At 42.0% G+C, this 17,534-nt stretch overlaps 1 protein-coding gene across 3 annotated transcripts; it reads left to right on the forward strand.

Annotated features, from left to right (window-relative positions):
- Positions 1–385: 385 nt before the first annotated feature.
- cers3a (ceramide synthase 3a) lies at positions 386–16,988 on the forward strand. Of its 3 annotated transcripts, none has more exons than XM_072659993.1 (11): positions 386–516; positions 3,991–4,171; positions 4,970–5,087; positions 6,005–6,123; positions 6,410–6,467; positions 8,085–8,135; positions 8,701–8,793; positions 8,907–9,035; positions 10,349–10,455; positions 11,079–11,232; positions 15,266–16,988. In XM_072659993.1, the coding sequence occupies exons 2-11, from the start codon at positions 3,999–4,001 to the stop codon at positions 15,404–15,406; spliced, it is 1,143 nt and encodes a 380-aa protein (XP_072516094.1). In that variant the 5' UTR covers positions 386–516; positions 3,991–3,998; the 3' UTR covers positions 15,407–16,988. The 3 variants fall into 3 exon arrangements, with proteins under 3 accessions (XP_072516094.1, XP_072516095.1, XP_072516096.1); XM_072659994.1 differs by having other exon boundaries at positions 386–512; XM_072659995.1 differs by lacking the exon at positions 11,079–11,232 and having other exon boundaries at positions 15,266–15,348.
- Positions 16,989–17,534: the final 546 nt, after the last annotated feature.

The raw sequence follows: 17,534 nt of genomic DNA on the forward strand, positions 1-17,534 counted from the left end.
GACTCCTCCAGAATAATCCTCTCCAACCATGTTCTGATCATCTGCAGCTGATGATCATTGTCCAATAAAACAATAACACAGGGGATATGTAATAATTATTAGTCAGTGGAACTGTTTCTGTTGGCCCCACGGCCAACTTGAGATATCTCCTCAGCTTGCGACCTTATCAGTCGTAAAGCAAATGAGCCGAGTCCTCGGGGCATGGTATTCCTGTTACGGCCAGTGAGTTTGTGTCAGTCCGCCCACCGGCCCTTCTTCCTTACCTGCCTAAGGTAGGGGAAGCGGAGGAGGAGGGGATGGGAGGGGAAAGGGAGGGGAAAAAAGAGTCAATTGTGACTAAGCTGGGTGTGCCTACGAGGAATTCCAAACAAAGAGCAATCCTGAGCGAGTTCGCTGGCATGCCCTACGGTCTCTGAGCAGCGGCAGGCTGGACGTCGGGGTGTTTTAGCCACAGGCTGAAGTGAGGAGTGAAGTCCTGGGGAAATAGAGGTCCGTGGGCTGTCTGGGAGCAGGTGGGTGAGTAGTTTGGCCGGCGCTGCTGTTCATTTGAACCCTTTCGACTCTCTATGGGATGATATACTGTACCTTAAGTACAATGGCATATTCAGTACCTACTATCTTGATTAAATGACAGATCAGATTACTGGCATTTGGCCATACCAGTGACAGCAGTGACAGTATAGGAAATGATGATGGACATATTTGAGTCAATGCAGCTTAAGTCTCTAAAGACTTTGGCGAGTTACCAGTGTTGAGGACAGTGTGAAGCACTGAACTGGGAAGGGGACCTTTTGCAGGCTTTAGGTTTGTTGATGGAAAAGGTTCCCCAATGTGCCACCTTTGGTCATAACCAGGTCAGTGTAGGGGTCTGATTCATATAGAAATCATGGACAAACTTGAGTCAGGACAGCCCTTTTTTTGTCAGGGGACATCGTTACATAGTTTCCAGAGAGACGAGCTCAAGTCTAGACCTGGAGATGGACCTTAAAGGGTCAACTCCACCCTATTTATTGAGGCCTTCACTTTCAGGACAGTCTAACGCTCTGGAAAGTGAAGCAATACAGTGTAAAGAAAGTTCAGCATGCTTGCAATTTGTTGATGGAACAGGTTCTATGAAGGAATGTCCTTCACAAAAATATCATCTTACTTCCTACACGTTCCCTAACTCCATAATAGGCCCACTCGTTCAAAGCCACTCGTTCAAAGCCAATAGGTGTTAGCAGTGCATTTCTTCGCTAGGCCGTGGGACTTGATCAGAATTTAATTATAACATTCTCAGCCAGCTTTTATACCCCGTCCACAAAGGCCTGTTTCGGTTTGTTGTTGGTTTGTTGTGGCTGCATTCTCATGGAAACCACTTAAAACCTACATGAAAAGTCACCTGTAAGGCCATGCATCACTTGAAAGGTTTCCTTGACCTGTAATCCACCTAATCTATTAATTTGTAGTGGAATTATAATGGCACCGATTTATTGGCACATGGTTTCTCACGTTTGGACCCACTGCCCTTGTGAAATATTAACTAAAAGCCAAGCAGCGCTTTAATGTAACCTGAAACAGGCTAAACACCTATTGTCTAGCACGCTTACCCCCACTGTGTCCGTCAGGGCAGCTTATCAGGACGGTTCCAGTCCAGCACTGGGGGAAAAGAACTGTGGTTCAGGCCCATGTTAAGGGCGATACAGTGGCAAGCAGGCCTAGCTACACATGCATGTGTACACGTGGAGCCTACAGTGTTTACACAGTTCATGCTCTTTGCTCTCAGTTCTGTGAGCTGACACATACAGTCAATAAGCCGTATCTGGAGGTAATGTTGAAGTTCTCCTCGATCGCTTTCCTCTGGGTGTGCCGTGCCCTGACTGTGTGGGAGGTGTAAGGATGCTTTTTCTTGTCGAGCGCTGAGTTTACCGAGGTTGTTGATTCCCGGCTTGGGCTTCAGATCTTAAAATATTCCCAGGGGTCAGTTTTTGACCTTCCACTGTGAGAAGAAGATGATCACCAAGATCTTAGTGAGAAAAGCAAACTGATAAATCAAAGCTGCTGCTGCTGCTGCTGCTTTTAGAACAATGGCCTGCAATGGGCTGACCACACCAGAGGCCAGGCCTCAACATCACTGAAAGGTGTTCGGGAAGATTTGGGTGGTGGAAATGCTCTCAAGGCAATGTAAATGTATATGGAGATAGAAGTGTTGCCAATAGAACCTATTGGCACCATGCGTGGGCTAGAGGGGGATATAAAGCCCCCCCAGCATTGAGCTGTGGAGCAGGGGGGTGGAAGACTGGGATTTTCTGGAATGATGGATGGTGGAGCTCCATGCAGTACTTTTGGGGTGAGTTGGGGAGTTGGGGGTGAGGTAGGGTGGAGATCATCCAACTTCCTGACCTCACTAATGCTCTTGCACTCTTAGCCGTTTGTTAAGTATACGATGTGGAGGCCTACGAATGTGTGCTGGTCAGGGCTGGGCCCTTATAGCCCTGCCTCAGGCATCATCAGCATTGCCCCTATTCATGCTGTTTTCTGTTACAGCAGTTCTGTTTTGCTGTCAGCAGATTCTGCAAGGCTGCTGCTGTTTTCACCAGCTCGTCTAAGACCGCTAACGAGGCTGAAGGTCTCATTTTAAACACGACCTCCTTTAGTGGTGAGAAAAGGGCCAGTGTCGAGCCTCGTTGGCGGTTGCTAGGATCCAGGCCTCGCTTTCATTGACTCTTCTGCACGTTTGCTATTATTATTGGGTGCAGGGGGAGGAGCGCAGGCCAAATATTTACACTGGAAATAACTAGAGGTGTAGACTTGGAGCCCATGTGCTTCTTCTTCTTCGTTTTTTCAGGTTTATCCACCTTATTTGTGAAGGCCTTGGAGATAAGTCCTGTTTTTAGGAAGGGTGAGTGACCCCCACTAACTAAGACCTCCGAAGTAAACAATGAGAGGCTCGATTCTTGGCTGGTTTATCTACAGATTCATCAGAAATGTACTATGGATGTCTTTTATGGTGCAGATATTAGGTGATCTACATTGTGGTTAAGAATACAGCAGCCTCTGTTCACTGACCGTACTCACTGGGGTGCAGATATTTGAATGTATTTAGGTTGTAAAGCTCATTTGGGTCAAACAGCACAGAATTGCACTTAAGTGTTTGTGGTTGTAGATGTTTTACACTGTGCCCCTCAGGCTGATACAGTTAACCCCTTGGTTAAGCCCTTGGTTTATTATTCAGTTATTAATCCTAACTTCTGTGAAATATTTGGAATAATTGGCATACCCAGTGTGGAGACCCTCAGGGTTCTATTTAACCTCACATTTAACTCAAAACTGACTGTGAAACATTCAACTAATATAATAGATTGTAATATTTGAATTCTGTCTCTATTACAGATTAATATCAAATCTTTAGGAGATTATTAAATATCTAATCTATTAGAGATTAATAGAAATATACATATTTCTTTGGAAAATATGATGATTTTTTGTTTTTCTTACAAACTATTGGTTCAAAGTGAACCAATAAGAATGTATTTTGGTTGCTGGGCAGCCTAGTTGTACAGTTTTACAATGTGCCCCTCAGGCTGATACAGTTAACCCCTTGAACCCTAGGTTTATTATTCAGTTATTAATCCTAATGCAGAAATTACTGTGAATTATTTGGTATACCCAGTGTGGAGTCCCACAGGGTTCTATTTTGGGGCCTGTAAAACTGATGCTAACAGCAATGCAGAGTATGTATGGACTAATGGGTTAATCCTGCCTATAGGGTAAGTTGTAACATCAGCGAACACTTATTTACAATACTGTATAAAATATTATTATGAAAATATTAATAATCTTACTCAAATACGTTTGAGATATAAAAGTATATCTGCCATCATAGACTGCGATGTGGCTGCCAGTGTTGTCCCAGATAACATCAAATGTTTATCAAATGAACAAATGACTGTAGATTAGAATCTGATCTGCTATGACCTGACCTGTCTGGTGTTTGTTTTTTCTACAAAGTGGGCGGGATGATTCGGACCATTGGAGAATGGTTCTGGTGGGACCGCCTCTGGCTGCCTGTCAACCTGACATGGGCGGATCTGGAGGACAAAGATGGCCGTGTCTACGCCAAAGTCTCAGACTTGTACATCACCTTGCCCTACTCAGTAGGCTTCCTCATAGTTCGCTATGTGTTTGAAAGGTGGGTTTTCACAGAATCAAGGTCCAGCTTATAGCCATCCAGTGGTCACTGGGTCCCCTGTTAAAAAAAGGAGAGGTGGAATTCAGGTCATGTTCGGTGTACTGTAGGACTTTTGGTTCTTTAGGTTTAGTGTTTAGTTAGAGGTTAAAATGGCATAGCATGCAAATGGCAGGTGGGCAAGGGCTAGCGATGTAAACACTATGGGGGGAAGGGAAAACTTACAAAAAAAAGTTTAACCTCACATTTAACTCAAAACTGAATGTGAAACATCCAACTAACATGATAGATTGTAATATTTGAATTCTGTCTCTATTATAGATTCATATCTAATTTATTAGAGATGAATAAAATATCGAAACTATTAGAGATTAATAAGAAAATAGACATATTTCTTTGGAAAATAAGATGATTTTTTTTGTTTTTCTAACAAACTATTGGTTCAAAATGAACCAATCAGAATGTATTTTGGTTGCTGGGCAGCTATTCCATAGCTCAGCCAATCATTACAGCCTGTATCACTTTGGGTATTTTCATAATATAAAAACAAAACATGGAAAATATCAAAATTGTACCTGGAATACTGTGCTCCTATGTTACTGTGTGATGGGGCAGGAGAATTGAAAATGAGTAAAATAGGGGAACGAATCAGTGAATCAACAAATCAACAAATCAACAAATCATATCAATAAATATATAAGAATTAATAAAAGAAAAAGAAAAAATAAAGATACAGGGATTCTTTACACATTTTTTACATGATTTGCATTTACACATATACATGATCCTGCTCTTTTTCAGGTTTGTAGGCACAGCGTTTGCCGCCTGCCTCGGCGTGAGAGAGAAGAACAAATACGTAGTAGAGTCCAATCCCATCCTGGAGCATTATTTCACCACACAGTCCAAAACCCCGGCAAAGGTAGGGCACAGCACTCCTCCACAGTTCTACTTAACTCATTTCTTAAGAGCCAGCAATCATTATTTACAGTCATGACATATTACCAAGTACTGAGTTCATAATAATAATGGGATTCAGGAATCTCTGACATGCCAGATTAGCTGTGGTTGAGCAGTAAATGAGCAGGTATGTACAGACAAACATTGCTCATGCCAGTGACGACACAGAAAGAGTCTCGGTTGTTTACAGCAGGTGAGATGGGAATTTACTGCATGTGAAATAATTAACATCAGTTTTATAGGCCCTAAAATTGAACCCTGTGGGACGCCACAGTTTATACTATTTGGTAAGCACTTCAAAGCAGTTTCTGCATTAGAGTTAATATTAAAATAATAAACCTACTGTTCAAGACGTTTAAGGTGAAACAGCTAGGGAATGCTATCTGATCTGGTTACATTGGAGATGCATTTCAGAGACGAAGAAGTGTAAACAGAATCCGGTCAAAATGGATCCAGATACCATCTGGATACAAAACACCTGTTAAAGGCAGGTGTAAACAAACATGCGTTCTCTGTCCAGATATTATCTGACCACCTTCCCTGATCACAATGCGCCTTTGGGGTGTTTACACCCGTTTTTTCATTCAGTCAAGTGAAATCCGAAACGTAATCTGATCACCCAAACCAAAGCTGTAAATGCCAGATGTAAACAAGCCCTTAGCGTCTCACGTCCTTGAAGCAGGAACCTGCTGAAGAGCAGCTTTGCCCAGCAGAAATGCCATGCTGGTCTGAGTTGGTTTATGCTGGTACAGTGCCGCTGCGCCACTGGTGGACCAGAATTCCACTTAAGGCTTTAATGGTTGCAATTAAATCATAATTCATATTTATATAAATCCCAGTCCATCATTAGATTATCTCTCTATCTCTTTGTCGGTCCAGGCAGATGTTCAGGGCCTGTCCAAAAAATGCAGCTGGTCCAGCAGACAGGTGGAGCGCTGGTTCAGGAGGAGGCGGAACCAGGAGCGCCCCGGGGTGCTGAAGAAGTTTAGAGAGGCCAGGTCAGTCCAGCACCTACAGAACATAGTCTGGTTGGATTTGAGGGCTTATTGAAGCAAGCTGCCAATCACCAGAGAACCAGCTACTGAACATCTGTAGGTCTAAACTATGGTTCTAGAGCATCCCAGGCTTTTTATGTTATTAATATTGGAGCATATACCAATAACCTGTGAGAAATGCTATGAAAGCTCCATTAAACATTATGTATGAGAATTCTGGACATGGCCAAAAGGTTCCTGGACGTTTGAACTGCCCTTAATGATCTTCTCTCTGCACTGTTTCCCATAGCTGGAGATTTGTGTTTTACCTAGCAGCCTTCATTGGTGGCATCGTAGCCCTGCATGATGTGAGTATTTGTACCTTTTGACAAATTTAAAATGTGTGCAACTCAAAAACATGGCCTAGAAGCTCTAACATGTAGCAGGCCCACAGAGCTGGCTGTATTGTTAGGGGTTTCTGATCTGGGATCAGTTTGGATTTGAGACTAAATTAATAAATAAATTCCAGAATAAATTCCAGCTGTGGCTAAATAAGTGTATATACACCAAAAATTTCCAAAAGTTTGTAGACACCCCTTCTAATGGATGAATGCATTCAGCTACTTTAGGTTGCACCTATTGCTGACACAGATGTGGGAATGCACATAGACACACAGCTTGTCTAGTCTCTGTAGAGAAGTACTGAAGCAGATACACCTAAACAATGAACCTATTGGCACTGTGCCTAATGCCAGGTGTAGGTTAGAAGGGTATAAAGACCCCCCAGCATTGAGCTGTGGAGCATTGGAACTGTGTTCTCTGGATGGACGGTGCTTCATCCAATAATTCGGAGATGGGTTGGGGAGCTGGGGATGATTCCTTACAGCAATGCTCCTCCAAAATCTAGTAGAAGATCTTCCCTGGACGGACAATCAAGTAAAAGTAGTATAAACGTTATTTTAATACCATTGATTTTGGAAGGAACAACAAATGAGTCAAGGTGTCCCAATACTTTTGTCCCAATACTGTTCACATTGCATCAGCTGTTTTTGCTGCCTAGTTTGCATTGTATGCTCTCGCTAAGTGACGTCCTAGTGGTGGAGAATGCGGGCTTTCCACACTACCGGTTTCCTGGCTATTGTTTTTTCAAGGATGTTATTTGGTTTAAAAAAATGGGGCCTGGTCGTGCAAGCACTGCGACAGGTGTGCTTTCTCAACTTTGGGCACCAGGCTGAACACATTGGCCAAACAGTGACTCACCATGACATGCCTTGGCCAAGCAATGCAATGCCAGCTATTGTAATCATGAAGTGATCACTGTGGAAGTATGCAATCATGACTGTGAGCCAAATGGATAACCAATTCTGGGAATTCTAATAAGGCCTCAGTCTCAGTCACTGTTGAAATGTGCATAACTGTGATGGTGTTAGAAGGTTTACACAGGTTACACAGGCCCACATGTCAAGTATTCACCTTCTTGAGCACATTACTGTCATAATTAACAGCAGTTTCATAGGCCCTAAAATTGAACCCTGTGGGACGCCACAATATATGCTATTTGGTAAGTACTTCAAAGCAGTTTCTGCATTAGGATTAATATTAAAATAATAAACCTATAGTTAACGGGGTTTGAGGCCTTGCTCAAGGGCCCAACAGAGGCAGCTTAGTGGAACCAGGTATTGAACCCACAACCTTGAAATTGATTTCCCCAGTGCTCTAACAACTGAGCCCAATTCTCTTAAAAGTGTGTATTTACATAAGCTGTACTACTGCAATCCATGAATTCTATTACAGTGAAAACATCACCATTAGTTAGATCATAGATTAATTATGTGTAAATACACAGTTATTATAGACTATATATATATATATTATATAAAGTACATTCTTTATCTGTACGCTGTATATGGTCTCTTTGGGCCTCTGCCCACCACAAACTATGAAGTTTGGACCATCAAGACATTTTTTTCTCTTCTCCTCTTTAGAAACCATGGTTTTATGATTTACGAGAAGTGTGGACGGCCTATCCCAAACAGGTGGGTTGTTTGATCATCCTGAATTTAAGACTCTGTACCTCTAACCTCTGACTTTACAGGTTCGAGAAGTATGTCTCGCTTCTATCAGCGGTGCTAATAAGAATTATTAGCACATGCGATTTTGATCAATTTCGAACCAGGGCCTTGATAAAGGCCGCACTCTCAAATATTACAGCCCCCCTCGTAAATAAACCCAGCGATAAGCTCCTCACCAAGTCCAAACTAAGCACAATTTTCAGCCCTTATTTAGAGAGAAGCTTAAAATACAGGAAAGAACGTGGGATAGTTCACTTAGCCGCCTCACTGGACGCCAAATCCTAATCAACAGCGCAGTGATGTCATGCGAATTGGCCCAGTGCTGTTGGATTATGTGTAATTTTCACAGTTCGAGAGCTTTTTAATAACCCAGATGTGCTAAAACTGTGGGGAGTTGCGTACAATAGTCAATATATCTCACTTTAACAGATGGCGTGTCTCCTGCTCTATTACTGTAATAATGCTAATCTCTTATAATGGGCAGAGTTATGAGCCTGAATGTGCTGCTGTTGCTGTTTTCCCCCTGTAGTCCATGCTGGAGTCACAATACTGGTACTACATACTGGAGATGAGCTTCTACTGGTCACTTCTTTTCAGCATCACCTTTGATGTCAAACGAAAGGTCAGTGGCATTCTCCTACAGTTCTATGCTTGGCTTCATACAGTCTAATGACCGACAGTATAATTAGGGATGGGTGTGTTAGGATGACTGGTGTGTGTTTTCTGTGTTTTCAGGACTTTAAGGAGCAAATCATTCACCACTTAGCCACACTGACCCTACTGGCATTTTCCTGGTGTGGGAACTACATCCGCGTCGGGACCCTGGTCATGCTCGTCCATGATGCCTCTGATGTGCTTTTGGAGGTAAGTAGTAATCAGATTTTAGGCCTGGAGCTACTCCTATTATAAAAAAAGAAATAACTCCAGGTCTTAAATCTAATGGGCAACATTTAGAACTAGCCACAATTAAGCAAATCATTAATTTCATCACATTATAAAAACATCTACTCTAAATTTAATGCTAGGACCTGATGTTAGGTAGCCTTACCATGCACCAGACCAGGAGAATCGGGGAAAAAATATGAATAATACGAGGTTCCACCTCTCGATTCTACCACCACCATGTTTTAATTCCCATCAACAAAATAAATAAAGTAAAAAATGAAAACTTTTTACATCAGATAGCAAGTAAATGTCATAACAGCACTGAGAGATGAGATCCAATTGCAGAAATACTTGCCACCCTGTGAGCCACCCTGGTAGAAGTGAGCCACCCTGGTAGAAGGACATGCGCCTTTGCGCTCTGAGGGGTCCAGTGGACGGAGGCGCTGCCACTATGAACTGAGGATCTCTGGTTTGAATCCTGGGTCGTGCTGCCTGCCATCAGCAGCTGGAGCCTGAGAGAGCACAATTGGCCTTGCTCTCTCTGGGGGCGTAGATGGCGCTCTCTCTCTTGTATCATAGCCAATGTATCGGAGCTGGGTACCCGGAGTTTTCCTTTAAGCACGCTGGTTGCCCAGATGCTGGTTGCCCAGATGCTGGTTGCCCAGATGCTGGTTGCAGTCCTCACCCTGCCAGAGTTGGGAGAATTACATGTGATGGAGGAGAGCTGATCCCTATTCGATTGTATTAGCTAGCATGCTCCCCCCGATAGTTTTTTATTATTGCTTTATTATTGCACAAGGTTAGCTCGATAGCGGATAGCAAGTGCATGATAGCTAGCTACCTTTACCGGTTGGTATCAGCTTCATATGCCAGCGTAGAAACAACAATATTATATAATTGAACTTGTTTTAAATAAAGTTAAATTGCAACACTTTATGTATGACAGTCGCATGAAGATGAAGAGCAATTAATCATGTGCATGATTTTACCCAAAGGAACAGTCGGGGGGGATAGGATGTGTCCAGGGGGATAGGATTTGAAAGAAAGAAGCATGTGGACTGAGGCGGTAGAGAAATATTACCATGGTTATGCAGCGTTATGCAGTTCTAGCGAGTTAAATTCACATTGCGTAGTAGCACTGATCGTAATAGGTCAAATGCATGGAAGACATTTTGGTCATTAAAAATGCAGTCCACTTCCATATGCTGACAGTACACACACACACTTTATGCCAGTATGTCTGAGAACATAAAACCAACCTCTGAGGTCTAATATCTTTTTTTTCCGTCCAGTCTGCCAAGCTCTTCAACTACGCCAAATGGGAATCAGCCTGCAACAGCCTTTTTGTCCTGTTCGCTGTCGTGTTCATAGTGACGAGACTCGTTATCTTTCCATTTTGGTAAGACACTTTTAAAGTTGGGCCTTTTTGTTAATGTGTGTGTGTGTGTGTGTGTGTTTCCAGTTTGGAAAGTGCACATGCTCCAACAATAAGATTTAAGCCTAAAATGGGTGTTATATAGAGTTAATTACAGGTAGACACTCTCACTGACCACTGACTTTATGTTCATTTGGGTTCATTCTAATGTTATATAGAGTTAATTACAGGTAGACACTCTTACTGACCACTGACTTTATGTTCATTTGGGTTCATTCTAATGTTATATAGAGTTAATTACAGGTAGACACTCTTACTGACCACTGACTTTATGTGTATTTGGGTTTATTCTAATATTATATAGAGTTAATTAAAGATAGACACTCTCACTGACCAGGGTCATGATGTTTATTATTTGCTCCAGAGGGTCCTATTCTATTGGCAGTACTGGACTACAGGTACTAGACAAGCTGTGTGTGTGTATGTGTGTGTGCGTATTTGCACATCTGTGTCAGCAATAGGTGCTCCTAAAAGTAGCTGAATGCATTCATTAGAAGGGGTGTCCACAAACATTTGTCCATATAGATGTATCATATATTATTACCCTTTAGCATCACCTCAGAAAGTCTCTGTCATTGGCTTTTCAGGATTATCCACTGCACGTGGGTCTACCCACCGGACTACTACCCCGTTTTCTTCGGCTATTACTTCTTTAACGCCGTGCTTGTCATTCTCTTGATGCTGCACGTGTTCTGGGCCTACCTGATACTGCGCATGGTGAAGAAGTTCCTCTTTGGCAGTGTAAGTAAAGTCTGAGCATACCACCTGTCTTGCCCATCACCAGGTGCTCCATCTGGACCACTGGTCCACTGCCTGTTGAGGTCTGCTGCACTCCTATGCCCTCTTGTGTGGTTTTCTGTCCCTTGCCTCATTACTGGTCCCACCTCCCCACGCCGCCTTCATGTGCACACTGGTTCAGCTGGTGTTGGGGAAGTAAGTCTGGCGTGAAAACAGTGACGGCAGTTATTGTCACTACAGTGACACACCCTGCACATGGCAGAAGTGAAAGGCCTTGCAGTGCACACACACACACACACACACCCCTGCACACACAGTGACAATAGCTCAGACTGGTGTCATATATCATATCACTCTAAGCAAAAGGGTTCTATGTGGCATCCCATTCTAAAGTGGTTTATTTGGGTTTTTTCTAATGGCATATAGAGTTAGTTACAGGTAGACAAGTCAAGTCAAGTGGGTTTATTGTCATTTCAACTACATACAGAGTACACAGTGAAACGAAACAACGTTCCTCCAGGACCATGGTGCAACATAGACAGTGCATACAAGACACAAGTGCAACACAAACAAACAAGTGCGGACAGACAACACAGTACAGACAGAGGATAATAAATAATGACTGAATGTACACTCTCACTGACCACTGACTATGTTTATTTGGATTTATTCTAATGTTATATAGAGTTAATTACAGGTAGACACTCTCACTGACCACTGACTATGTTTATTTGGATTTATTCTAATGTTATATAGAGTAAATTACAGGTAGACACTCTCACTGACCACTGACTATGTTTATTTGGATTTATTCTAATGTTATATAGAGTAAATTACAGGTAGACACTCTCACTGACCACTGACTATGTTTATTTGGATTTATTCTAATGTTATATAGAGTTAATTACAGGTAGACACTCTCACTGACCACTGACTATGTTTATTTGGATTTATTCTAATGTTATATAGAGTAAATTACAGATAGACATTCTTAGTGACCACTGATTATATGCATATTCAGTTTTATTCTATCGTTATATAGTATTAATTACAGGTAAGCACTCTTACTGACCACTGACTTTATGTTTATTTGGGTTTATTCTAATGTTATATAGAGTAAATTACAGATAGACACTCTTACTGACCTCTGATTTTATGCATATTCAGTTTTATTCTATTGTTATATAGTATTAATTACAGGTAGACACTCTCACTGACCACTGACTATGTTTATTTTGGTTTACTCTAATGTTATATAGAGTTAATTAAAGCTAGACACTCTCACTGACCACTGACTTTATGTTTATTTTGGTTTATTCTAATGGTGTATAGAGTTAATTACATGTAGACACTCTCACTGATCACTGACTTTATGTTTATTTGGGTTTATTCTAACGTTATATAGAGCTAATTACAGGTAGACACTCTCACTGACTTTATGTTTATTTGGGTTTATTCTAACGTTATATAGAGTTAATTACAGATAGACACTCTCACTGACCACTGACTTTATGTTTATTTGGGTTTATTCTAATGTTATATAGAGTTAATTACAGGTAGACACTCTCACTGACTCTTATAACTCTCACCCCAGTCTTATGCTCTCTGAGACTCCTGGTTATAGATGGCTGTGGCATCCCCAGGGATCGAACTGGCTAGCTTCCATTTATTTATAGAGCCAACGCTTAGACAGGTGCACCACTCGGGAGTCCTTTATTCGACATTCAGCAGCATAAATGAGTGAATGAAATGTGACAAGGACACTGAGCTGCCTTCAGATGTGCAGGGACTTTTATGAATGTGGCCCAGTGGCTTCATCACACGAACAGTAAAATACCACCATGATGCCCACCGCTTCTACAAGACCTACTGAATCTCTTTATAAGCGTACAATGAGAGTCCATGTAGCCGTCAACTAGCTAGTTCATACCATATGTTTGTATTATGCTGTATTTCTACAGCTCAGCCAAAAAAGTGCCTGTGCGCTGTGTTCCGGCTGAAAGCGAAGCTCCAGCTTGTCTGAATGGGCCACATTGCCTAGGTCTGCACCTCCCTGCTTTTGGCGGGCCCTTGCGTTTTGCCAGATCCCATCGAAGTAAGCAGTGCCAGCTTGTTCCCCAGCCCCATTATTCTCTCTCCAACTGACTCCAGCTGAAAAGGCTGAGTCATAATGCGAGCGTGATTGAACTGGCGAGGTGCGTGATCCCTGACGTGTACAGTGGGCAGAGAATGCCAGGTCGAATTACCTCACCTTGTAAACGCACCAAAAGCCTGTTGCACTCAGCGAGCTAATTAGGTGTGATTTAATGCACATCAGACCGTGCACAATTGTGTTGCCGGGGTGACTGATTGCCCTCTTTTGCATCTGGTTTATAAAAGAGACTCGTTACGTTAATTCGCAGAGACTGCTTTGGTTCTGGGAGTGCAGGTTTACTGCCTGATGGATTGTTAAGTGGCTCTCATATCACATCTGATTGTGTTTGATTTTCAATACTGGAACATTCTTTACGATCATATCACGGAAAACTCCCTTTATATATAAACAGCTCTGGAAACAATTACGAGACCACTTAATTTATTTTCTTAAATCTGCATCTCTACGTGTATGATAGACACTTTATTCCAGGCATTTCATCAAACAGAGCTGAGTGAGCTGAATCTGCAGACTATGAATGTCATAAAGTCCCAACAGCAATGTGAAAGACTAGTGGAGAGCTGGCCGAGACATGAGAGCTGTGATTGGCTGTCGAGGTTATTTCACCATAGTGATTTCTGAATGCTCTCAGAGTTCAGATATTAGCACTGTGTTGTTTAAATTTTAATAATAACTTCTCTGCATTATAATTATTATCATAATTTCTTTACATTATTTGAGCAGCTGTCATTTCTGCAAATAAGTAAACGCTCTAAACAACAAGATTTTTGAAATACAATGCAAATGTTAATTTCCCTAAAACACACTGCCTAGAAATAGTAAGACCAGAGAAACTGATCATGTAGGGTGGTCTCTTAATTTTTTTCCAGAGCTGTATATATATATATTCTAATGTTATATAAAGTTAATTACAGGTAGACACTATCACTGACCACTGACTTTATATTTATTCAGGTTTATTCTAATGTTATATAGAGTTAATTACAGGTAGACACTCACTGAACACTGACTTTATGTTTATTTGGGTTTATTCTAATGTTATATAGAGTTAATTACAGATAGACACTCTCACTGACCACTGACTTTATGTTTATTTGGGTTTATTCTAATGTTATATAGAGCTAATTACAGGTAGACACTCACTGAACACTGACTTTATGTTTGTTTGGGTTTATTCTAATGTTATATAGAGTTAATTACAGGTAGACACTCTCACTGACCACTGACTTTATGTTTATTTGGGTTTATTCTAATGTTATATAGAGTTAATTACAGGTAGACACTCTCACTGACCACTGACTTTATATTTATTCAGGTTTATTCTAATGTTATATAGAGTTAATTACAGGTAGACACTCTCACTGACCTCTTTTTAAGTCAAGACCCATATAAAGACTATTATGGAATTACTACACTATATGGACAAAAGTATTGGGACACCTGCTCATTCATTGTATCTTACAAATTCAGCTACATTAAACAAGAGTTGATCCTGCTTTTGTTGGAGTAACTGTACTGTCCAGGGAAGAAGTCTTTCTAACTCATCCCAAAAGTACTGAATGGAGCTCCACCATCCATCATTCCAGAGAACACAGTTCTTCCACTGCTCCACAGCTCCTCAATGCTGGGGGGCTTTATAACCCTCTAGCCCACGTCTGGCATTAGGCAGCATGGAGCCAATAAGTTAATGTTTATGTTTATTTACTGCAGAGAGTCCTAATTTATTGGCAATACTTCTCTACCAGGATTACACACACACACACACACACGCACACACACACACACACACACATATGTATATATATATATATATGCTACCTAAACCAACACTGTCATCCCACTGTAATGCTCATGCTGTATTTCTCTTCATTGCCTTGACAGTTAACCAAAGACGAAAGGAGTGACAATGAAGAAGAAGAAGATGATGAAGAAGAAGAGAGCAGCACATCCGAGGAACATCATGCTGGATACATGAAAGTGACCAATGGCTGTGGAAGAAGAGGTGCAGCAAACCATCACTAACGTACAGAAGGCTTCCCCTCATTTCCATGGTGGCGACTAAAGGAACTTGAAGAAGTTTGTGGACTCCCAAGTTGGACATCTTGAAAGCCAGAAATGGCCTCGGACAATGAGACACGAAGAACTGACCAGAGAACTGACTGACCATAAACACATGTTTATATATGTCTCCACAGAACAAAACAAAACACACACAAACCCCTCTTTCCATTCACTCAGTGCCAGCGTACCTTTCGTTGTGTTGGCCACGCTCTTTCTCTGACCTACAAACTGAGCGAGAACAGATTACCGAAGGGAAATAAAAGCTGTCAAGCTGAAAGCAAAAGAAATGTTGCTTTTCTTCTCTGTCGTGCCTAATGGGTTCCTCATTGTTTCTGCTGCCGTTGCTGCTCCTCGTCATCCATCAAGGCCTTGTCTTTGTGTTTCAGAGGCTCCTTCCATCTCGCAGTCTGGCAGGACGGGACTCTTTGCGACCCCTTTCTCCTTTTGCCAGATGACGGTGTAGAAAAACACTCTTTTAACCCCCCCATGTGAGGTCCTGCCCTTGTATGGAATGGTACGGTTCTGGAAAACGCATTACACGGAAAAGGAACCAGTAACCAGCCACAGCTAAGATAAGAGAAGGGGGTCTCTGGAGTAACAGGGGGAAACAACATAACCTTTGGAGCCCTTCTTACTTTCAAAGCTTAGAACCCTTACCGATCACCACAACCTCCCTCCTGGAGATCTACCTTCCTGCCTTATTCAGCAAAATGAGGAGTTCTGCAGGCCATCATGAGAAGAATCAGGGCTTGAGTAGGGGTGGAGCTCTGCACTCTGCTCTGAGCTCAGCAAGCTCTGTAACTTTACGTGGTCTGACAGACACTCAGTGGACACTGAGCTGCTCTCTGTGAGCTGTTCCTCCTAAACTCTTCCACTGTTCAATAATAACACCACTCACAGCTGATGGAGGAAGATCTAGGAGGGAAGGTCTAAATTTCACCAGCTGACTTGTTGTTGTAGTTGCTGGTGCAGCGGTGTCTCCTATTACATACAGAACCACGCTGGAGCTCAGTGAGCTCTTCAGAACCTCCCATTCTTTCACTGACGTGTGGAAGAAAGGCAGACTGCAGGACTAGCGGCTGTGGCAATGGGAGTGCTTGGACAGATTTTTATGATGAACATTTGAAACATACCTACCTACATCTTTTTAAGGATGTACTGAACAACATGAGGAAGCTCTTGTTTTTTGGAATCTGGAGGACATAATGGCACCATCTGTAGAAGATTGACTGTTGCAGCTCTGTGTTCTAGTTTGAAGAGTCATACCTAATGTTTGAGAAGAGAGACAGTGTGGGGGAGAGCGAGAAACAAATGAGTACAAAGACAGAATTGTGCTTTTTTGTCAAACCATTTCAGGGTTGAAAAGTTTTTTTTTTTTTTTTGTGGGTGTGTGTGTGTGTGTGTGTGTGTGTGTGTGTGTGTGTGTTTAAATCCATTACAGCTTTCAAGCAATTTTGCTCAGGCTGTGAGAATACCGACTGTATGGCTGAAGCTGATGAGATGTTGATTGTAAAGTATTTTGTTTTTAATAAAAAGCCCAGTTTGATCAATGTGTACTAAAGTATTGGGATACCTGCTCATTCAGAGTTTCTTCCGAAATCAAGGGTGTTACAAATATTTTATCCTGCTTTTGTTGGAGTGACTGTCTCTACTGTCCAGGGAAGAAAAGGCTTTCTACTAAATTTTGGAGAAGCACTGCTGTAGAGATTTGATTGCATTTAGTGAAAAGAGAGTTACTAAGGTCAGGATGTTGGATGATCACCACTCCACCTCTTCTCCAACTCCCCAACTCATCTCAATTGTATTAGATGGAGCACCAACCATCATCATCCAGAGAACCCAGTTTCACTGCTCCACAGCTCAATGCTGGGGGGAGGGGGGACCTATAGGCACATGAACCTATAGGCACACAGTGCCTAATTCCAGGCATGGACTAGAGGTGTGCAACAACTGTTGCCATCCATGCCTGGCATTAGGTACTGTGTGCCTATAGGTTCATGTTTATCTGCTTACACTTGCACATCTGTGTCAGTGTTAAAGAAGGGGTGTCCACAAACATTTGGACATATGGTTCATGACTCATAATGAT

Source organism: Salminus brasiliensis, chromosome 17 (genome assembly GCF_030463535.1).
Source record: "Salminus brasiliensis chromosome 17, fSalBra1.hap2, whole genome shotgun sequence".
NCBI classification, from domain to species: Eukaryota; Metazoa; Chordata; class Actinopteri; order Characiformes; family Bryconidae; genus Salminus; species Salminus brasiliensis.